This window comes from Eumetopias jubatus, unplaced genomic scaffold (genome assembly GCF_037043125.1).
Source record: "Eumetopias jubatus isolate StellerSeaLion01/CBP00866 unplaced genomic scaffold, mEumJub1_p1.0 scaffold_3, whole genome shotgun sequence".
NCBI classification, from domain to species: Eukaryota; Metazoa; Chordata; class Mammalia; order Carnivora; family Otariidae; genus Eumetopias; species Eumetopias jubatus.
The window spans coordinates 5,169,219-5,193,671 of NW_028274809.1; the positions used below are offsets into that span (position 1 = coordinate 5,169,219).

Sequence of the window (24,453 nt, forward strand, 5' to 3'; positions counted from 1 at the left end):
GGGCTTTCCTTCTCTCTGATTCCTTCTGTTTCCCTTCCTCCTAAACATCTGCACAATGAGCATGGTGATGACTCTATGTAGGGAGAAGGAGGGAGAGGCACCGCGGGATTCCGGAGACCTGGCATGCCCCAGTTATTTTATAGATTTCAGAGTGGGCTCTGAGAAGCGACAAGTTGGCTAAAACCTAGGTATTTACTGGCAGAACTGAAACTCGACTGCGTGAAGACTTGCAGAAACGTGAACGTATTATAAAACAGAACTGGTTTCAGGGCAGGATTCAGAATTGGGGCCTCTGAGGACTTTTCAAGGCATCAAAAAGAAATCACTAGAATGTACATGGCAGGTATCGTCTGGATAGTAGGGCCCACAGCTGGTTCTTTCTTTTATACCCCTCCATGGAGTTTTCTGCATGGAGCAGGAATAACTTTCAGAATGGAAAAAGGAGTTCCTGGAGGACAGGGAAAGGGTTGGTCGCACACAGTGAGGTGAATGAGGGGCTCTTTATTTTGAATCTACCGTTAGTAAATCCTCGAGGGCAGCTGCGGTCTGGAGAGGAGATGTGAGCACGTGTATGTTACTCAAACCGGGAGCAAATAACTTTTCTGCCATCTGTTCTGGTGGAAAATAGATCAGGTTGAACACGGGACATAAGAAGAGGTGGGATGAGAAATTAAGTGCCCGGCATTACCCACCAAGGCCTCGGGGACAGGTGCACCCGCCGCGTGAAATCACATGTATTGTACCAGCCGTCACGCTAAATCAAATGAAGAGCACCCAGCAGCTGGGGCCTCTCAAGGTCTATCCAGGTGCCAAGTCATGTTGAAAGACAGGCCCTGAGGCTCCTTCGTGAAGGCAGCGGACAGAGGCCCTTTCCATGGGCCGGGGACCACTCCGGCTTCTACCCCCAGCTCCCACTGTGCCCTCCACTCTGCCGTGCTTCTGTGTCTGTCCCACTTGACCCCAAGCTTTTGGGGGACGGGATAGTGATGTCTTCCTCTGGTCCTTTCCCGACCAAGCACAGGGCCTGGGATTCAGCAGACGGAATACATGAGTTGAGCTGAGCTCATGGGTAGTGAATACCCAAAGGTCCAACTAAATATTGTCATTAATATTGGGCCAGACTGCAGTGCCTCTCATACCAGAGGCTGCATCAGAATTAGCTGGAAAGCCTGTTAGAACACAGGTTGCTGGGCCCCATCCCCAGAAGGTCTTGGGTGAGAACTGAGAGTCTGCATTTTTTTATTAAGTTATAATCACCTCCCACTCTTTTTACTTTATTACTTTGTGTGTGTGTGTGTGTGATAAAAACACTTAAGATAGGGCCTACCTTCTTAGCAAATGTTTAAGCATACAATGTGGCATTGTTAACCTCAAGCATACAGCTAGATCTCTAGGAGCCTCATCGGTACAACCAAACTTTGACTAATAGCCACCTCGTTCCTCCCCCTAACAACCACCATTCAACACTCATAATAGTTCACTTCACCTGTGATACTAGCTGTGTGCATTTTCCACACATCGGGCACTTTTCCTCACCACCAGCCCGGTGCCCCATAATTCAGCACAGCTCGGTCACGACCAGGAGACCGCACCGGACCCCAAAGACAGAGGGCCGGGTCCTACAAGACTGCTCCTGCTGCAGATGTCAGTCATGAGTCTCGGGCTATCCCTTGTACTTCTGACTGATCAGCTACAAATTGGGGTTCCCACGACTCCCCCCTTGGGTTCTGTAATTTGCTAAAACGGCTCACAGAACTCAGGGAAACAGGTGTACCATCTATTGTGAAAGGAGACAGAGGAACACCCAGGTAGAAGCGATGCGGAGGGCCAGGTGTGGGGGAGGGGGCACCACCTTCCTGGCGCACCGCCCCCCCCCCGCCCCCGGCGCATGTTCACCAACCTGGAATATCTCCAAACCCCGCGATTTGGGGATGCTTATGGAGCCTTCATCATATGTAGGCATGATTGATCATTAACTCAGTTTCCATCCCTTCTCTGTTTTCTGGGGAACAGAGTGGGACTGAAAGTTCCAAGCTTCGCATGGCTCTGTCTTCCTCCGGGCGAGCCCCCATTCAGCCGCCCACCAGACAGCATTTCAGGGGAACAAAAGACACTCCTATCACCCAGGGATTTACGAGCCCCTGTGTGAGCAAGTGGGGTCAAAGGACAATTGCTAGAACAAAGGATGCTCCTAGTGCTCTGATCACTTAGGAAATGACAAGGGTTTTAGGAGTCTGTGCCAGGAACCAAGGGCAGAGACCAATATATATATTTTTTCTATTCTTTCAGTGTGCCTCCAACTCTGAGGTCCTCAGTTCATTTCCTTTGGGAATATACCCAAAAGTGAGAAAGTGTTTTCACAATGGCTGCACCAATTTACATTCCCACCAACAGCACACAAGGGTTCCCTTCTCTCATTATTTTTCATCTCTGATGCTAGGCCTGCTGACAGGTGTGAGGTGATAGCTCATTGTGGTTTTGATTTGCATTTCCCCGATGGTGAGTGATGTTGGGATCTTTTCATATACCTGTTGGCCCTTTGTATGTCTTTGAGAAGTGTCTATTCAGTTCCTTTGCCCATTTTTTAATCAGGTTTTTTTTTTGATATTGAGTTTTAGGAGTTCCTCATATATTTTAGATGTTAACCCTTCATCAGATATATGGCTTGCAAATATTTTCTCCCATTTTATAGGTTGCCTGTTCATTTTGTTGATTGTTTCCTTTGCTGTACAAAAGCTTTTTTGTTTAATGTCATTCCACTTGTCTAGTTTTGCTTTTGTTGCCTGCATTTTTGGTGTAGACTTTGAGTTTCTAACAAGCTCCAGGGTCATGCTGATGCCCCTGTTCCTGGGACTGTAAACTTTGAGTAGTCCTGGGCCAAAGTTACTGCCATGCTTGCACCGTGTCTAGGGAAGGGGACTGTGTAAGGAATCACCCGAAGGAGTGGCAGAGCACTACTGAAAAAATTCAAACCGATATTATCCTGGGAATGTGAAAGCCCGGGAATCTATTGACTGAGGTCACTAACTGGGAGAGCCAGATGAATTTGGAGCCGTCTGCTTTCTAGTGCTTAATACACCATGACCAAGGACAGGCTGAGTGTTCTTTAGAGAGCCCTTTGGTTTGTTTTAGCTAGCTCTTAATTTCTGTGTCCTATGGTGACATAAGGCAACATGTATGAGTTGCTTCGGACAGAAATTATCCTGCCTTGGTTCTTCACAAATCTGTATTTGCCACTTAACCAAGTAAGGTCAGAGAATCTTCAGAATTAAGCTTTATGCCCTAAAGCTGCCCTTTCCTGTAATTCGTTCTGTTGCGCTCTATAAATGATTATTTTTAAGAGTGGCACCTAAGAAATGGGTTGAAAACATACACATCTGACTGTTTTGCTAACTTACACTTTTGCTTCTATGGCTACCTTCCGAGGCTCCCCGGAGTCTTGAGATAGACAAGGGAATGAATGCCTTACTCCTTAAATGAGGAAGGGTTGACGGGTGAACGACGCTGGGGTTTTGAAGTAGGAGTGTGTGGACGGAAACTGACCACAGCCTATTTGAATAGGAAATCTCTGTGTTCCTTCCTAAAGTGATGTGCTCTTGCCTAGGTATCCATTTTTCTTTACAAATAAATATTTAAGACAGAAAGGTGAAAGTAAGCTGTGTGTGTCATTTCCTCAACTGAAGAGTAACCAAAATCAAAATAGTAAATTACGTGATCACTAACATATTGTTTCTTTTAATAAAATAAGAATGGGCAGAGGGTAAGGCAGGGAGGTTCCCATAGGATTCAAGCATGAGCAAAGGTATTACTTTCGAATCAAGAAGGAATCTTCCATCTTGAGTGATAATTGCTTATAATATCCCACTAATAAGTAGAAACATCAATGAATAAATCAGATTCTGCAATGTGCCACTATGAGACCGTCATGCTTTGCACACTACTTTTTCCTCCTCTCCTTTGAGAAATGGTGAGCCCCTCAGTTTCCCAAGGAGGGCCGTGGTAATTAAGTCCATGTGCAGCCAATTGCCTTTATTGAGTGTAAGTGAATTTATAGGCAGCAAGTGACATTTCTGGAGGCTTCTGTGCAGTGGCACAAGCTGCTTTCTTTAGAACACGAGAGAAATTTATGAGCCTGCTGACATTAATGGAGGTAGCTGGATGAGTGGGGGTGGGGATCAGCCGGAAGCCCCTCCATCCATATATTTTTCATACTTGATGAAACACAGATAAATCCCTGTCCTGGGAGTCTGAAATGGTGGGACCCATTGAAGCACAGTGTCAGACCTCAAGGGAAATATTTATCATTTTAGTAGTTCTGCTTTCTAAATCACTGCAAATTCTAGAGCTGGTCATTTTCACGTTTCTGCAAGACTTTTTGACAATACGGATAAATTTTTAGTAGGCCCTCACTTCACCAAGCGTTCTGTACCTCTACTCGCTAACTGAAAGATATAAGGCACGGGTGTTTTTCTCCTCAAGCTTCCTCAATAAAAGCATATCCAGTCAGATGGCTATGTCAAATATATTTTTATAAGAAAGTAACATTAATCATGGAGTAGATTCTGTAAGAAACTAACATTGCCTTTCCCCACCAACTTCTGTCACATATAAATCATAGAGTTTCTAGAACAGAAAGGAACTTTAGAAATGGTTTAATAGGAGCACCATACTTATTTTTTAACCAACTGAAGGCATAAACCTAGTTCAACTACCACGTGGCAGAGGAAAGCGAAATAAGTACCCCCCCCAACCCCATGACAGAGCGCTTTGCTCGGCCACACAGCTAACTAGCACAACAGCCCACTTTCTTCATTTCCAAGAAACGACTATCTTCACGATGCAGCTAGCCACCAGATGTCTCTTTATTGTGTCTAGAGCTTTATTTTGCATTTTTATTACTGGAACCTCAACCAACCGTTGCTACCCATCACCATCGGCTCAGTCCGCGTGGGTCCCAAAGTTTCTGGAGCTGCTCCAGGTCAGGCTCTGCGTGGGCAAGTCACTGAAACCTGCTAAGCCTCAGTTTTCTCCGAAAACCAATGACAACAATAGGCGTACCTACCTTGTAGGACAGTTGGAAGCAGTACATAGGACGACGGCATCAAGTTCTGAGCACGTAAGTGTTAATGATGAATACACTACTATAGAAGGTTCTTTGCAATTCCTTTCAATACACTGACTAGGTCAGGTTATCCAGAAATTACACCACATTTTCAATGACCGTAGGCCATCACATTGAAGATGTTCAGGGTAAAGGCAAGATTAGCAGATTAGCTAGATTAGCAGCAGCTGATGTAGGGAATGGACCTATTGGCTGGGGGCCGAGGACATCGTCCTTTCCACCTGGAAAGGACATCTGACTTGAATAGTCTTCCCTGGTTCTGCAAAATCATCAACTTTGTCCAACAAATGTCCTATTTTGAGGCTGACTTTGGATACATCATACAGATGGCAGTGCAATCATCTGAAAAGAGAGGGGGAAAAACCCTGGACCGGAAGAGCTGTTAGAAGCTACCCAAACAGGGGCGCCTGAGTGGCTCAGTCAGTTAAGCATCTACCTTCGGCTTGGGTCATGATCCCAGGGTTCTGGGATCAAGCCCCACATCAGGCTCCCTGCTCAGCGGGGAGCCTGCTTCTCCCTCTGCCTCCTCCGCTCTCCCCCGGCTTGTGCTCTCTCGCTCGCTCACTCTCTCTCTCAAATAAATAAAATCTTGAAGAAAAAAAAAAAAGCTACCTGTTTGGGTAGGCTGTTCTATCCCACCTCCGACAGCCAGAGGCCCAGGGCCCAGGCCTGCGTTCCCGGCCCTTCTCTGTCTCCCTGGCAGTCTCATCTGGGCACATGGCTTTCCATCCCATCCAGGCTCGAGAGACGTGGAGATCTGGCGGTCCACTCAGAATCACTCAGATGTCCGGGGGACCTCCTAGGCTCCGAACCCTTATTCCCTCCGAGCTGCCCCCACACAGCCTCTCCCATCCCAGCAGGTGGAGAACCCACCCTGCCAGTCTCTTAGCCACAACCCTGACACCTCTCCTCTCAGCCCAACTTCTAGTCCATCAGAAAATGCCATTGGCTTTACCTTCAGAATATGCCCCAAATCCACCCACTTCTCAGGCCTCCATCTTCACTGCCACTGGATCTGGTTTGAGCCACATCAGCCCCAACCTCGATTGTGTGGCCTCCTAACACATCCCTGCAATCATTCTAGCCCTCCCCCAACCAGATCTGTTTCAGCATGCCGACAGTATTCACTATCTACTGCTGCTAACGTTATCACTCCGGCTTACAAACCTAGAGGCCGGAAAACCCATTGAGAGTCTCACCATTGCAGTGGATCAGGAGTCTGGACTTAGCTGGATCCTCTGTTCAGGGTCCCACAAAGTCTCGTTGGTTTTCAAGCTCTGTGGTGGCAGGCAGCATGCAGTTCCTTGTGGGCTGCCAGACCAAGAGCCTCAGTGCTTGCTGGCTGTTGACTGGAGTCACCCCCAGCTCCTGGCTAAGTAGGCCTCCCAGTCTGACAGCAGGCCCCATCAAGGCCAGCAAGGGAGCGAGTCTGGGAGAAAGGTGGGAATTAGGACCGCATAGAACAATCAGAGAAGTGACATCCGGTCACCATGCTTGCTGCATTCTGTTGGTTACAAGCCAGCCACCAGTCCCACCCATACTCAAGAGGAAGGAAACACACAGTGGCACAAATACAGGGACCGCATACAGTCTGTCCACCACAGAGAGGAAGAAACATCCTTTAAAACCCTCAGGTGGGTCATGACCCTGCACCGGTTTCCTTTGCACTCCTGGCCTCACTGTCCTGCGGCATTGGCCCCGACCCGCTACTCCCAGACATCCAGATCAGCCCATGAACACCTCCCTCCCCAGAGCAGGTGCTGTGAGGGCTCCGCAGGAACCCCTCCCCAGGAGTTCTCACTCCCAGACGTGTCCCAGCAGGATCTGGGAGAAGGGAAGTCAGAGGCATGCGATTATAGTGCTGGAAACTTATTCTATAGGATTTTTTTAAAAATTACATGTCATGATTTTCTTGTTGTTGTCCATCTCCAACCTGTTTGTGTTTTGACTTTTGTCTCTGGCTCAGTAGTTATTTCAGAGAGTACTTTTAGATTTCCAAGTGGCTCAAGATCAGACCTCAAGTGTTTATTCCCACAAACATAAACAGTTAAGTGGTAGGAAGATTCAATGTTATGTATACTAATAAAAGCAATATGATCATCTCAGTTCATGCAGAAAAACCATTTCATAGCATCAAATACCCACTTATTTTAAAATTTAAAAACAGAAAGGCCAGGATTAATTCTTGGCATAATAAAGTGTAAGCTGAATAAAAACAAAGACCTTTATATCTTCTATTTACTGCTTTTTCCCAGTGCTTGAACAGTGTCTAGCACATAGTAGATATTCAATAAATAAGCTCTGAATTGGTGAATGAATGAGTAATGAATGAATGAAATATCCAGTATTTTTTAAAACAAAAGAAAGCTCTGCACTTAATGAAAAAACACTGTAGGCCTTCCCATGAAAGGAAAGGACCATATGGATGGATGGCTTTGCCCCTAATAATAATCTGTGCCATAATAGAAATTGTTTTCAGTAGGATGATATGAGAAAGAAATGAGAATAAATATTTTAAAGGAAGTGGCAAAATGTATTTTTAAATCAATGGGATAGACTAAAGATGAAAGAAAAATATGTGAAAATTTAAGAAGTCCACAAATGTTAAAAGGATGGAATGAAAAGACTTGAATAAATGGCCAGATAGGCCACGTTCCTGGTTAAATGGAAAGAGGACACATCTGCTCTAGGTAATTTATAGAGAGAGTGCTATTCCAATTAAAATCTCAACAGGATTATTTATTGAACTTGAAAACACAATTATTAAAGCCATTAGGATTAAAACAAGAAGAGAAGAACAACAGGAAGGAAAAATGGCATTGTGTTTTCAAGTATATTATAAAGAAAAATAAGGTAAATGCATTATACTGATATGAAAGCATAAAAACATAGATCAACGGAGCCAAGTAGAGAGCCCAGGCACTGACAAACAGATGGAAATAAATAGTGTGTGATAAATTAAGTAAAAAAAGTCATAGGAATACAAACAACATAGTTGCAATAACTAGATTGATTTGATTATTAAGGTCAACAAGGAGTAGAAAGCAGAATGGAGAATTTAGCCCTCCTAGAGACAGGTCACAATTTTCTAACTTACAGAAACAAAAATATTGTCAAAGAAAATTGGACTAATTCTACTGTAAAATTTACAAAGTCTGTATAATAGTCAAACTCTGAAATAAGACATAAAAGGAAACCAACCAAATATGACATTTGTTTTTATTGTAATTTATTTTGGCTTATCATTTTATTTAATCACCAACATAATTCCCATATGCTATAGCAAGGAGAACAATACAAAAACGTACAAGGAAGAGCTTGTTGGCCTTCCTCTGTCCATCCACACAGCTGTGCGTGACCCCAGCTGCACCACACTGTGTCACTGTTCACTGGTCTCCACGCACCTGTAGACAGAAATACACACCCATGAGGCTCTCTTCCTCCCTCTTCCCTCTATAACGCACATCACTTCCCAGCCTGTTCTTTCTCCTTGATATTCTACCATTAACATCCCCGCTATTCCCATAGAGTAGGTATGTCTTTGTGAGAGCTGAATTTATTCATCCGTACAAGTGCTTACAAAGTGCCCGCAGTGAACAGGTAAAGAAGAGATGAAGTCAGGTCCAGAAGCTGAGTCCCGCCGCGAGGCTTTACCATAATTGGAGAACCATTCCCCAGTGGGCGATTATTTGCGGGATTTTATTACAGTTTTTATTATTTACAGTTTTTGCTAGTACAAACAGCACATCACAGAGTACCTCTGCTTTCATTTCTGTGAGGAGTCATAACAGTGGAATTGTTGGGGCAAACGATGTGGAAGGTGTTTAGAACACACACGACCCCAAAAGTATTGGGAATCCATGGTCTAAGGGCTCATGCAAACATAGCAAGTGGCTGTGATGAGCGGGGGCGCCCTGGGCATCCAGGTAGAAGTCCAAGCCGGAATCCAGGCTCTTCACATAGGGAACCATTTGCCTTAGGATAAGTTGCTTAAACTCCTGCGCTTCCAAATGTCCTCCTTTGCAAAATGGAGAGAAATGCTCATCTCGCAGAATTTCTGTAAGGATGAAATGAGAAACTATTTTGCAAAAGGCATGTGTGAAAATGCATTGTGAATATTCGTGCAACAAGCATGTGAGATGTTAGAATTTCTGCTACAAGAGTGGACCCAAGAAACGAGGAGACACAGATATGCATGGGGCACAGAGCAAAGTGTCAACCTCACTAGCAGCCAAAGAAACTCAAATTCATATCTGGCTTCCATTTTACAATATGATGGAGGCATCAGAGGAAGGAGAGAGCTAGCCTATTGGTGCAACAGGTGAGCGGGTCACCGGAGAAGCCGCCCCGCCCCCCCCCCAAGTCAGGCTTGGGTCTCCTTTCTCGGCTCTTTGCCCAGGGCTTTCTGCCGGCAGCAGGTCTCAGGAGATCTTCCAGAGAAAAAACATACATCCAGGAGGGGAGCACGCCCCATGCCCTGGAGTAATCTCACTGATAAAATTTAGAATGAGGAAATATTTTAAAAATATTTGTAAGATCTGTCAGTACACATCCCGTGGTTATTTCAGGTATGGAAATAACCACCCAAATGTCCTGGAACGGGAGCTGAGACAATAGCTCATTGATCACATTTTCTCAACACACTTGGCTCTGGGCTGACAAAAGAGCTTTTTCCATTTCCTGCTGAGGGAAGACAGAGCCGCGTGGTGTGCTTGGGTGTGAATTCTCTTCTTTCGGGAAGTGACCGGGGGACTTTTCCCAGTGTACCACCATCACCCTGCCTCCCCCGGACAATCACCTCTGATTTTCCCAAACAGGTTGGTGCAGTTAGCAGGAGATGCCCGTGAAGTGTGAACTCAGGTGACGTGTATTGGGTTGGGTCAAGTGCACGGCAGATCTAGACAAGCCAGGTCGGCACCTTGGCATCTAAAAGGCGGTTTCTCTGCCCCAGTTCTGGCCCCTGCCTCCAGACTATGGAGCCCTGGTGGAAACAAATTTCGGGCACAATAAGGAAATGGCAACACCATTGCCTGAGCCACCCAGATAACCAGGCAAACACTATTTGTACAAAATAAAATAAGGGATACTTCCCACTTCCCCCTGTGGAGATGGAGAGTTGGGCAGGAGGGGCCACTGGCCTCCAGGCTTGGGTTCCATGTGCCTCAGGCTGGAACTTCTCTCTTGGGCTAAGAGAAGCTCAGAACAAACGCCACATCTGTAGGGCCAAGACAAGGATTGGAAGCGGGATCATGGACCAAGGATTTGGGTGGGGGTGGGGGAGAACCAAGTGAGAACGGGTTAGGACCGAACAGTGGGATCCCTTGCCACCTGTGACACCCACACAGAAGCTCAGTTAGGGGAGAGCAGGTGTGATGGGTGCAGATCTCGCTTAGGAGCGAAGAGGTTGGAGGCCTTTACCCTAAATAACTCTGATCGTGCAATGTGGAGTCAAGAACAGGATTGACAGAAGAAGCTGGAAGGAAAGACCACCACAGCTGTCCAACCGTGGAACAACTAGAACATATCATCCCCTAGAAGAGTCATTCTCTGGCAGGGACGGGGACTGGTGGCTCCTTGGCTTCCTTCTTTTGTACTATTCTAGGAGTAGTCCAGACTGAGTGATATGGAAATGTCATTTATTTTTGAAAAATATCAAACAGTCTCCAGAGTTTGATATATGATATATCCTACATCCAGTGTTCAGATTCAAATCTTCCTAAATATGTTTAGGGGAAAGATTCAATGAATCACCTCAAATAAAGCCTATCTTTTGGAAATTGGGCTTAATTTAATACAAATTAAATTTTGTTCCAAAAAGCTGAATTCTTGCTTTAAAATAAACGTGACCCCCATGGGATGTGCCGGCATCTGTGTGCCGGTGACTCAATGCTAAGACTCTAAAATATCTGATGAATCCAGTCATTTCAAGCTCCATATCCGCTTCTCAGGCTTTGTGTTCTCGGACGGTTTTCCCCTTTCTTGCTTCTCCTTTTCCGTCTTGGTCTGTAGATTTGGTGAGATGAGGGAGCCATCCGCGCATAGTCCAGGGGATCTTTCACGCAGCCATGTGCCGAGTTCCATTTTTTGCCTCGCCTGCTGCATTAGGTGGTCGGGTGCCGGCCCGCTTTGACCTTGCCTGTTGCAGCCATTGGAGGACAAATGGAAGATGGGGTGGGGGTGGGGGTGGGGTGTCCGGGAATGACATCGCAGCACAAGCTGCACGTTTACTTGGCGAATCAGCAAAACGATGAAATGTCAGAGATAATCAAATGTCTTTGGGAATCAAGATTCAAAGTATAATTGAGGGAAAGCTGTGATTTCAGTACTTATGCACAGAGGCAGCGTGTTTAACACAATCATTTTGCAGAGCTTGTTGTGTTAAAAATTTAAGTAGAGAAGATCCCCGCATCCATTAAAGGGTTTTCCAAACTGCAAAGAGAAACCAAAGTAATTATCCAAAAACATCCCCGTTCTTCTCCACCCCAGATATACCTACCTCAGCAAGGCCTTCGGCTGTCAGATAGGGGGACACATATTTTATTTGGCCGAAAATTTTATTTTATGCAAGATAGCGAGGGAAGACCCCTGATACGATGACATTTCAGCGTGTGTTATCTCCGCAGATGAGCATGTCTCCGAGGAGGGAGAATCCAGGTAGACGGAGGAGTAGCTGGGTAAGTGAGCAGGAGGAAGGTCGTGGCGGTCCAGCCAGGGAGGTGGCAGGGGAGTGTTACAAAGGCCATTGCAAGTGGAGAGACCACATCATTTCATGCGCAAACCAGAACACTTTAAGAATGAAACGGGGTGCGTTATTAATTGCCTATGAACGAGGCCAGGAAGCAGGGACGTAAGTTAATTATAGGGACACTGGTTTCACTTTGAGTGAGAGAGTTGGCAGACTTTGGAGCGGAGACAGGGCACGATATGGCTTCTGTTTTAAAAGGTTCACTCTGGCTGCTGTGAGGAGTGTAGTGGGAACAGGAGCAGAGGGGGCAGCAAGGATCCAGTTCGCTGTAGGAAGGCATGGAGAGATGGTGGTGGCTGGGACCAGCACAAGCAGTGGGAGGTGGTCAGACTGCTGGGGCGGTTGGAAGGTAGAGCCAGCAGGGTTGGCGGATGGATTGAACGGAGATGTAAAAGAGGAGAGCACACCAGCAGGATTCTAGATTTTTGGCCCCGGGAGCGACTAGAAGAGTTCCCATATATTCTGAAATGGGGAAATGCAAGAGGAGGAGGAGGTTGGGGGGCACAAGGTGAGAACAAGAGCTGAGTCTGGGCCCATCTGAGCCTGAAGAACTCACTGCACTTTGCAGGGGGATGCTGGGCAGGCAGTTGAATGTAGGTCTGCAGCCCAAGGGACAGACGAGTAGGAGACTGGGCGTTGGGAGAGGGGAAGCCCGCGGTGCTGTTTGAAGCCTTGAAACCGGATGAGACCCTGATGGGTGTGCACAGAAGAGAGCCTGAGGATGAAGCCCTGGGTCCCCCAGCACCTACAGGTGGGGAGACGAGACCCTGGCCCAGAAAGCTAAGCACGTGGTCATCAGGGGCAGGAGAGCATGGAGGGAATCCAATTAGCACTTCATTTCAGAAGGAGGGGACAGTGGAGAGCTCAAATATCGATTATTGGCCGTGCAATCTGAGCTCCTCCTGTGTGAAGAAGAGGAGGGGGAGCTTACCTCAGAGGAGGGAAGAGAGAGGCAGGAGGAAGCCAAGAAAGAGAACCTTCCAGAAAAAAAGGGACTCAGCCATCTAAGAGATCCAGAGAGAATGGAATGGAGTTGTAAATCATCCTCAGAAGTCAGAAGCAGCAAACTCCTCGCCAAGCTCATGGATTAGCTTCCTAGGGTGACCATAACAAGTACCACAACCTGGGCAGCTGAAAAACCTGGAATTCACTCCCTCAAAGTCTGGGTCTCCAAGTCCAAGACCTCCACGGTGTCGGCCGGGTTGGTGCCTTGCACAGGCTGTGAGGGAAAGCTGTTCCAGGCCTCTCTCACTGGTATGTGGACAGCCAGCTTCTCCCTATGTCCTCACACGGTCCTTGCTCTGTGCGTGTCTGTCCTGGGGTCCGAATTTCCCCTTTTTATAAAGACGCTAGTCATGTTGGATTTGAGCCCACCCTACTCCACCCAGTACGACCTCCTCTCAACTAATGCCATCTGCAATGGCCCTATTTCCAAATAAGACCACATTCTGAGGTCCTGGGAATTAGGACCAGGCTGGCGCATCCTGGAGAGCGGGGGTCCCATCCCCCAGTGAAGAGAGAGGGCCAGCCATCTCTGCCTGGTGGCAGCTCCCCACTCTCCTCCCCCAGGACACATTCAGACAACCGGTAGCAGAGTCCCGGGGAGGGGTGAGTAGGAGAACTTTCCAGGCCAAGAGCCCATCATTTTGCGACTCTGGTTGTTTGAATAATGTCGATGTTCCCACCATGTGTCAGCCCTAAGCACAGCGGCGGGTTTTCCGGACAGGGGCCTGGATAGGCACCAGTGGTGTCCAGACACCGTGGGTGGTGGGCATACACCGTGTCTGTGCCCAAGGGGAAGGACCGCTTCCGCCCCTGGTGATGCGGCGACTACGGAGAAGGTGAAGACAAGAATGACACCCGCGAGGGGGGCAGCGGAGTCCAACAGAAACCAGATACGTTGTTTCCACGTGCAATCTTTCCTGGCCGATTATAGGCCATGCTGTCAGCCCCCAGCGGCTTCTGCCAGGAACGCGGTGGGAACCAAACTTCTCTTCACTCGTCCCCAAGTCGAAGCCGTCTGTCCGCTGCAGGGTTTACAGCTCACGGGGTGCTGAGTCCAGAGCGCTGAAACACTCCTCACCTCGCAGCTTCCTGATGATGAGCAGCAGGAGAGATCAAGCGTGTCCAGCTCTGAGCACCCTGACTCGGGAGAGGGAAGGCCACATCCCCATCTCTGCCACCGCACACAACTGAAAATGTGAGGGTGACAACCAGCAGCCGAGGAAACATAAAATAAAATTCAAAACCTGCGTTCTCTCAGCGTGCTCTGGGTGACTAAGTCACAGGGACAAGGCTAAGGAGAGAAGCCCAATCAGTGCAAACCCAGGGTGCACTTGGAATATCCCAAAGCAGGGAAGCAACTGCCGTGGGGACAGAGGACTCCTTGATGAGGGAGGGAGAACACGGGGTGGTGTGAGCACAGGGAAGTGTGTGTGTGTGTGTGTGTGTGTGTGCGTGTGTGCCTGTGTGCATGTGTGTGCAGGTGTGTGGGGGGTGAGACAAAAACTATCAGGCTACACTGTCATTTCTAGATATGAAGTTTAAAATATATCTTTTAAATGTGTACATTACAACAGTTTTTACATTTTTTAAGGTCAAGACATCCAATTTCAGATTATCATGAATTATTCAAACTAATGTGACTAAAAAAATTAGTATGTTCTTTTATCTGTTAAAAATAGAGTTAATACTATTTTGCAAAAAAAAAGTACTATGAACAATGTAATATTTTACATCTTACTATGACAATGCATATGTGATATAATTAATTCTACTTTAGAAACGGCACATGTAAATCCTTTTGGGTTTTAGTTTATATAAGTTTCTAGGTTTGTTCTGTGTCCTCACAAACACTCAAGCTTTGAAGTGTGGAAATAAAATTAGACAGTGGAACTGCCTGTAAAGGTGGCTGTCGGGGGAATGGGTGAGTGGGTGCACAGAAGAGAGAGTGCTCGAGCTTTTAGTCCAAATGTATTCGCAGGCCAAGTGATGCACAGAACAAGACAGACTGTGGTCAGGCAGTTTAATAAGCATTGAGATTTGAGTCTTGTGGATAAGCAGTGTCTGAGGTCAACCCTATATGCACCAACCATGTGATTGTGGAAGGTGAGGGCACTGAGATAAGAGCTGACAATTTAACCTTCAGATCACTCTTTCCCATCACTGCACCCAGAATCTAGTTGGTACTAATCAGGTGTTTGTTGATTGACTATATGGATGGATGGATGGATTGGTGGACGGATGGATAAATTGGTGGATGGATGAGTGGATGGATGGATGGATGGATGGATGGAAGGATGGATGGTTGGATGGACAGACGGATGGTTGGATAGATGGACAGACAGGTGGATGGGTAAATGAGTGCATGAGGCCACCAAAGTAGCTACAATAATGGCATCTCCATTGACAGAATGGCGTACTTAGTGTGTGATCTCCGTCGTCTTCATCCCTGCATTTGCCCACACATGCCCAATTGTATTCAGTTCCTTTCAAAGCAAAGCTGAGGGGCTGAGTCATGTTCCGACTGAATGAGCCCACAGGAAAAGTTCAAGAGACCTGAGATATTTTGTCCAGGCAATGATGTGACTATTTTTAAACATTTTTAAATGCTTTCAGAGTAATCCCATGGAAACAATGGGGTCGCAGCAGGCAGGGCGTGCTGGCTCCTCGGCAGAACCAAGCACCGGCCCCAACCCAGAATCGTTGTGGTCCTCACCATCATGCATCTGCCTAAAAAAAAAAGTTTCATTTAACAATATCCTTGAGGACACAGTAAAAAATAATTGTATTAAGACTTGACCCTTGACTACACAGCTTTTTCATATTCTATGTGACAAAATCAGGAGTGCAGCCTTGGGCTGCTCGTGGAAATAAGGTGGCCGTGAGGAAGCAAACCTGTGAGGTCGTCTGCCTGCAGCTGAACCAGCCACTTTCCATGGAACGTTTCAAGAAAACGACTGACAAACTTTGACTTTTGAGAGACATTTTCTCAAAAGTGAACCAAATGAGTCTGAAAGAAAAGCTCTGACCTAGCAAAAATTAAAATTTTGGCAATCTCGTAATCACCTCTGTGAGCCTGAGAGCTTCCCCATTACTTAGAGTTTCGGTTTTGAGACTAGTGTAGTTATTGATGAATGTGATTTTGATATGATGGAATGTGTCAAATGTGAGGACAGATTTTCTTCCCAAACTTCATCCGAAACAGCATACTGTGGCAGAATGAATACAGAAGCACGTATGAGCACGCAGCTACCTTCCATCAAACCAGACATAAAAAGATTTCAAAGATGCAGAACAGGAACACTCTTCTCACTATTTTGTTTTGTTTTGTTTTGTTTTGGAAAATATAGTAAAAATGTGATTTATGTGAACATATAATGAGTTTATCATTGTTATTTTTAAGTGAATTTAAAATGTGTATTTCAGAAATTTCCCTGTTTTAATATCTATTACGGTAAATATCAACAGCTATAACTCATATAAACAAAAGCTCCTTGAGATATTCAAAAATTATCAAGGGTACAAAGGGCTCCAAAGTCAAAAGTTTGAGAACCACTGCTGTGGACTCATCTGAAGCACGTTTGTCTCCTCTAATCCTTAGATTCTCCACGTTGGTGGATTCGTGGAACTTAGAAAGAGTAACTACACATGCCTCCTGAAATTCCTCGATATTAAGTTGCAAAGTCTGCTTTTTAAAATGTAGAAATTATAGGGTGACACACAAAAAATTTACTATTTGAAACCCATTCAAAATGGAGCCTAGCCTTACGGAAACCAAAACTTGCCCGCGTATTTCATGCACTATTACTAAATTTGTCATCTGAACGACTCCAGCCTTCTGTTTAGTTTCAAAATCCTGTGTTTATCCTAAGTTTTAAACAGGAAGAAGTGATTTGTGCTTCTGTCTTCATTCCTAACTCAAGCACAGAGTACCTCAATAATTTAAAAAAAAAAAAAAAGAGGGAGAAGAGTACAATCTGTTCTAAAGAGAGGTGTGTCCGTCTTGGAGTAACAATTGCCTGGAGGAAGCAAACCTCTAGGAACATGGGCGGGTCCTGCTGCTCCTTGGAGGCACATGTGTCCAGCCGCAAGGGGCAGGGAGCTTCCACCCTAAGAGCCCTCCCCCATTTCAGTTACCATGGGCAGAGCCAGCCAGTGGGAAGTATAACAGAGACGACAGAGTTCATTCCTACTTGATTTCCCTCTTTTTCTTCCTCAGGAACTTAACCGGCACATTTCCTGAATACCCTAACGTGGAAGAAGGAGGGTCCGCCATTATCTTTTCCAACAAGACCCCACAACAGGTACGGAGATGCTTGAGAAATAAAACACAAATCTATTGTAATCCCATTTCTTTAAACTGTAACGTGAATGCGTTCATAGTGTCATTAGTTTTGGGTTATTCTCCTGCAAATATTTACATGGAAATATTTCGATGTTTCATCAATTATGTACTTTTAAATTTATTTCAAAATGAATTCGTTCTTCCTCCTGTCTTACCTTTGAAAGAGACATGACAGCACGTGGGGCTTACTTTCTTGGTAAATTCTGAGCAGCCTGATTTCAAGGGCCCTTTATGTTCTGGTCCCTGCTTGCCTCCCAGGGTCATCAGCTGTCGCCTCGTCCCCCATCTTCCTACCATGAGCCCCAGCAGTCCACTCGCCTGCCCTCCTCATGCCCCGTGTCACTGCACCTTCAGTGTCTTTGTGCACGTCATGCTCTCCTCTTAGGCCAGGCTGGCCTTGTCCCCTGCTTCATTCCTGCTCACCTGTCGAGAGTCAGGAGTCAGCTCTTTGCCATATTGATGTTATTCCAGAGAAACATCTCTGTAGATGTTCCAGTGGCATCTGATGAAATTGAGTTCTAAGGCTGTTTTTAGAGATGTCTCAATAAACTAGAAATAGGAAAACTGTTCTTAACCTCAGAGTATTAATCATAGAAACCAAGAGAAAATTAGCATCATGCTCAACAGAAGAGCACTAGAAGCATTTCTATTAAAAGTGAAACTCATACTCATATACTCAAGCTGATATACTGGACCACATAAAACTCAAATGGCAAAAAATACCATAATTGGAAGTAAAAGCATATGATAAACTGGAGAAAATATTTGCAACACAGGTGACAATAGCTACCTTTCATATATAAAGGGTTCTTAGGAAATAATAAGAAAAATCTAAACACCTCAGTAGAAAAGAAGGCCAAATGTTAACTTAATTTTTAAAACTTTAAAACTCACTAGCAAAGAAACTCAAATATAAAATAATGTTACTATATCTCTTTTCACCTGTAGGATTGGTAAAAACTTTAAATCATAATCATCGCTGGAGTTGGTGAGCATGTGGAGAAAAGTCACTCCCACATATTATAACTGGACGCATAAATACATAAATTGGCATGACCTTTTTAAGGGACATGGACCAAGTGAACATCAGATGTTTAATGCGCATACTCTTTGACCCATAAGTGCTATTTAAGGAATTTATACGAAGCAAATAATAAGACAAGTTGCCATAGACCAGAGGCAACAAACTTTTGTCATAAGGGGCCAAATAATAAACATTTGAGCCTATGGAACACAGATCCTCTTCCACAAGTACTCAACTCTGCTATTCTAGCATGAAAGTGGAAACAGACCATAGGTAATGAATGGGCATGGCTGTGTTTCAATAAAGTTTTATTTACAAACTGGGCAGCAAGCCAGATTTGGCCCATGCATATGATTTGCCGACCCCTGCCATAGACGACTGAAACAGCTGTTGGGGGCCGCCCCGTTTATAGCACTGACAAAGACGGCAGGCTACGGTTCATGAGGAGGGAACCAGTTAGGGCGCATGAAGCACTACACAGCAGTAAAAGCTCTGCTACAAATCAGGGTTTCTCCAGCTCAGCCCTCCTGACCCCACGGTCAGCCTCCCATCCCCCTGTGCTCCCTCGAGGGAGCTGTCAGGGTCCCAGGGACGTGCTCTTCCCCACCTCCCTGTCAGGAGCTGACACAGCTCCTCAGCCCTCGCTCCAGCCTCTGGCAGACTCCTGTCCTCCTCAGAACTCAGTGAACACATACTATCCCCCCTACCGTGTGGCAGTTCATCAAGCCCTGCCTTGAGTGACTGTCCTTTCGACCTGGTGTTATTTCCCTTTATTACCCGGTGAGGTCTTGTCGCTGCAGCTAAATTATCAGGACCAAGCTGCGTCATGAAAGCCCACGGCCAGGGCCCAACTGTGTTTCATGTTAGTTCAGAAAAGTAATGATTACAGGATTAAGCATGTTGGTGCAATGTCTACAGTGTGTACACAAGAAACATTCAAGAGTAGGGTTAATGTCAGCTAAAAACAAAAGAAGATGAAGATGTCTGGCTAATACATTAAAATAAGACAAAGAAGGCCACAAAGCAGCATGACTTGTGAAGACAGGTGATGGAAGAGTCCAAACAGGGTAGAGGTGATGAAACACTGTCCCACCGCCTGCCAGGTCTGCAACCTCGGGGGGCTCCTTCCCTGTGCGCCTCCCTCCCTGGGCCGATGTAACGATTAGATGAGGTGACTCGTGTAGTGTACCTGCAGCACTACACATGGAAATCTCGCAGGACATCGTAATAATTGTCACTAAGGGGAGGAGGATGAAGAGACAGACCAAGCGTAACCATTATAATATGTACATAAAGAGTCAACTTTATATTTGTTTAAAAACAAGCAATAAAGGGCACCTGGGTGGCTCAGTTGGTTAAGCGACTGCCTTCGGCTCAGGTCATGATCCTGGAGTCCTGGCATCGAGTCCCGCATTGGGCTCCCTGCTCAGCAGGGAGTCTGCTTCTCCCTCTGACCCTTCCCCCTCTCATGCTCTCTGTCTCTCATTCTCTCTCTCGCAAATAAATTTAAAAATCTTTAAAAAAATAAAATAAAATAAAAAAATAAAAACGAGCAATACAAACACTTTCTACAAAGTGAGCATAAAATCACGTCGATACCAACACTCCCAAAGAAGACCAAATACAAAGAAAATCACAGATTAGTCTTCCTTACAAGTATTAATGCAAAAACTCAAACAAATATTAGCATGCCAAAACCAGCAACACATTAAATAAGCAAAACACCACAATCAAGTGGCATTTATTCCAGAATGCAAGAATGGCTGGGGTTGAGGATGTCTGTGGATACACTGCATCCTATAAAGAGATCCACAGTGCATCTCTGTGGATGCTGATGGGGTCTTTTACAAATTCAACATCCATTCTTGATTTTTAAAAATAAAACAAAAAAATTAGAATATAGGGATACTTCTTCAACATGACAAAGTATTTCTTAGTTCAAGATCTAATATTATGCTTAATGAAATTCACTAGAAACAATTCCACCAATGTCATGAAAAATACAAGGATGGCCATTGTCACCGCTGTCCCCGAGGATCTATGAACTCTATTGGACACGAGAAAGAATGTAGAGATATATGGAACGGAAGAACGAAAATGATCACTTTTTGCAGATATGCTCTACACTTAGAAAAGCAAAGAGAATAAATTGAAAACTAAACAGTGTAAGAAGGAAGATGGAGAGTTACAGAGAGCAAAAGCATTGGTGTGTACGAACAGCGACTAGAGAGAAAATACAACAAAACTGTCCATTTACAACAGTACCAACAATACAAAGCTAAAGCATCCAGGAACAAACTTAATAATAAATTTTTAATAAGTTTTTAAAAAAGTGTGAGGCATACAAAAGGAAAGAGGGAAAAGCACACCGTGTTCTTAGGTAGGGATACTCCACATTGTAAATACATCACTTCTCCCAAACATCATCTGCACGTGTGGTGTGATCTACACAAAAATACAAATGGCGTTATGTTGGGGGTGGGGCAAGCCACTCAGAAGGTGACCAGCCTGATTCTAAACTTTAGGTGAAAGTAAATAGCCAAGAATAACCACTAAAATTCCTAATGTAATTACGCAATGTAATGAGAAGGAAGTAGATGTGCAGTATTGAGCCGTGCTATTAAGAATCCATCGGCACAGATAAATAATTAGAAAGACACATCGGTGGAAAAGAACAGAAAGTCAAGAAATATACCTAAATACATATGCCAATTTAGTACATGATAAAGATGGCATAGCGCCTTTCTTGGGTAAGGGGGAAATTTTAATAAATGGGATTAGAGTAACCAGGTTGTCATCTGAAAAAAAGAAGAAAATTAAATCTCTATTTCTTTATACCTCACCCCAGAATGAGTCCAGATGGAGCAAAGATTTAAATGCCAAACAAAACAAAAACAGAAAAGATCTAGAAGAGGCCAAGGAAGAAATGTTATAACCTCAGAGTGGGAAAGACGTTTCTACCTCCGTTGCACAACCCAGGGGTCATAGAAGAAAAAAAATGAAATTTCAAATGATACACACAAAAATTTTCTAACCTGCATGGCAAAAGAGACCCCAAGTGAAGTCAGATGACAGATGACTCACTAGGATAATTACTTGTAATGAGCAACCCACACAGGAGATCATTTTTCTCATATATAAAGAGCTCCTACAGCTCTATAAAAAAAGGACCAATAACCCAGTATTTGAAAAAGCCAAAGGATATGAACAAACATTTCTCGGAAAAGAAAAGGTAAATGGGTTTGAAACATAATAAAAGATGTTCAACATATAAAAAGATGATGGGGGGGCAGAGCAAGATGGTGGAGGAGTAGGAGACCTGGATTTCGTCTGGTCTCAGGAATTCAGCTGAATAGGGATCAAACCATTCTGAACACCTACGAACTCAGCAGGAGATCGAAGAAGAGAGTAGCAACAACTCTCTGAACAGAGAAGCGACCACTTTCTGGAAGGTAGGACGTGCGGAGAAGTGAATCCGAGGCGATATTCAAGAGGATAGACGGCGGGGGAGGGGCCTCCGTCAGCCGCTTCTGGCAAGTGCTAGAGCCGCGGAGCACAAAATCGGACCTTTTAGAAGTCGGCTCCGCTGAGGGACGTCGCTCCAGCGGCTAAGCGGGGGGCGGAACCCTCGCGGGACACTGTGGTCTCAGGACCCTCGGGGTCACAGAAAGACCGGGGGAGCCTGAGTGCGGCAGAGCTCCCAGGGATCGGAGTGGGGAAGCCGGCTGCAGAGACGGAGCCGAGGCGCGGGCTCTCAGCTCGGGGTGGCCATAAACCGTGATCCGCGGCCCAGTCGGGCCACTGCTCCTCCAGCAGGGACCCAACAAGCGGCAGATCCGGGGAGACCCCCCTCCCTCCCCCGGGAGGAGCAGCGCGGGAGCGCACCGCAGGGATCTGCTGGGTTTGGAGACAACACACGGGGTCGGGTGCCAGAGATAGAAACGCTCGGTCACAGGCCGGGTGAGCACGGAGTGCGGCCGGAGACCGGGGAGATGGGAGTGACTGCTTTTCTCTGGGGGTGCACTGAGGAGCGGGGCCCCGAGTTCTCAGCTCCTCCGGGTGGAGATTGGGAGGCCGCCATTCTCACCCTGGTCCTCCAAAGCTGTACCAGAGCTTGCAGGGAACAAAAGGTCCTGAGAGCGAACCTGAGCAGCTTGCTTAGCCCGGACCGACAAGGGCGGGGCAGTTCCGCCTCCGGCAAAGACATTTGGGAACCACGGCAACAGGCCCCTCCCCCAGAAGATCAGCACGAACAGCCAGCAAGCCAAGACCAAGTTTACCAGGAGAACAGGAGAACTCCAGCGCTAGGGGAATACTGCACATAGAATTCATGGCTTTTTTTACCATGATTCAATACTTTTTTCAAAGTTAAATTTTTAATTGTTTTTTTTTTAATTTTTCTTTTTCCCTTTTTCAACCAACATCTTATCAGTCCCTTTTCTAAAAAAACATTTTTTATTTTTCATTTTTAGAGTCATATTTTATCCCTTCATAGTAGTTACCCTTATTTTTGGCATATATAAATAACTTGTTTTCTCTTTAAAATTTTGAGATACAGTTTCTTCTAACAGATCAAAATATACCGTAAATCGCTAGTATATGGCTTTGTTCTAGTCTCCTGCCTGATCACATTCTCTCCCTTTATTTTTTCTTCTTTTTTTTTAATCTTCTTTCATTTTTCAAACAACTTCTTATCTTATCAATTCCTTTTATAAAATCTTTATAATTTTCATCTTTACAGTCATCTTCCATTCCTTCATTGTATCAACCCATATTTTGTACATATATAAGTCTTTCTTCCTTTAAAATTTTAGGAGGCACTTTTTTCTAACAGACCAAAATACGCCCAAAATCTAGTGTGTGGTATTGATCTATGCGCTAGCCTGATCATATTTGATCATATTCTAGTTTTTTTGGTGTTGTTCTCTTTTTGTTTTTATCTTTTTCTTTTTTTTTCTTTCTCTTTCTTTTTTCTTTCCTGCCCTTTCTTTTCCCCTGGTTTCGGGTCTTTTCTGATTTGTATAGAGTATATTTGCTGGGGACATTGTTAACCTGTTAGCATTTTGTTCTCTCATTCATCTATTCTCCTCTGGACAAAATGACAAGATGAAAAACATCACCTCAGCAAAAGGAACAAAAGGTAGTACTGTCAGCCAGGGACCTACTCAATACAGACATTAGTACGATGTCAGACCTAGAGTTCAAAATCATGACTTTAAAGGTACTAGCTGGGCTTGAAAAAACCGTGGAAGTTATTAGAGAAATCCTTTCTGGAGAAATAAAAGTACTAAAATCTAACCAAGTCGAAATCAAAAAGGCTATTAATGAGGTGCAATCAAAAATGGGGGCACTAACTGCTAGGATAAATGAGGCAGAAGAGAGAATCAACGATATAGAAGACCAAATGATGGAAAATAAAGAGGCTGAGAACAGGAGAGAGAAACAACTACTGGATCACGAGGGCAGAATTTGAGAGATAAGTGATACAATAAGACGAAACAACATTAGAATAATTGGGATCCCAGAAGAAGAAGAAAGAGAGAGAGGGGCAGAAGGTATATTGGAGCAAATAATAGCAGAGAACTTCCCTAATGTGAGGAAGGAAATAGACATCAAAATACAGGAGGCACAGAGAACCCCTCTCAAAATCAATAAAAATAGGGCAACACCCCAACATCTAATAGTAAAACTTATGAGTCTCAGAGACAAAGAGAAAATCCTGAAAGCAGCTCGGGAGAAGAGATACGTAACCTACAATGATAGAAATATTAGATTGGCAGCAGACCTATCGAAAGAGACCTGGCAGGCCCGAAAGAACTGGCATGATATCTTCACAGCACTAAACGAGAAAAATATGCAGCCAACAATACTATATCCAGCTAGGCTGACATTGAAAATTGAAGGAGAGATAAAAACCTTCCAGGACAAACAAAAACTAAAGGAATTTGCAAACACGAACCCAACCCTACAAGAAATATTGAAAGGGGTCCTCTAAGCAAAGAGAGAGCCTAAAAGCAGTATAGATCAGAAAGGAACACAGACAATATAGACTAACAGTCACCTTACAGGCAATACAATGGCACTAATTCGTACCTTTCAATAGCTACCCTGAATGTAAATGGGCTAAATGCCCCAATCAAAAGACACAGGCTATCAGATTGGATTAAATCACAAGACCCATTGATATGCTGTCTGCAAGAGACTCATTTTAGACC

At 45.0% G+C, this 24,453-nt stretch overlaps 1 protein-coding gene across 1 annotated transcript in view; it reads left to right on the forward strand.

Annotated features, from left to right (window-relative positions):
• Positions 1-24,453, forward strand: part of DRC11 (dynein regulatory complex subunit 11) — a 156,289-nt gene that overhangs the window by 43,445 nt on the left and 88,391 nt on the right. Inside the window, exon 7 of the mRNA XM_028105309.2 lies at positions 17,089-17,173. Coding sequence (XP_027961110.1) covers positions 17,089-17,173 — 85 coding nt within the window. The remainder of the gene's footprint in view (positions 1-17,088; positions 17,174-24,453) is intronic.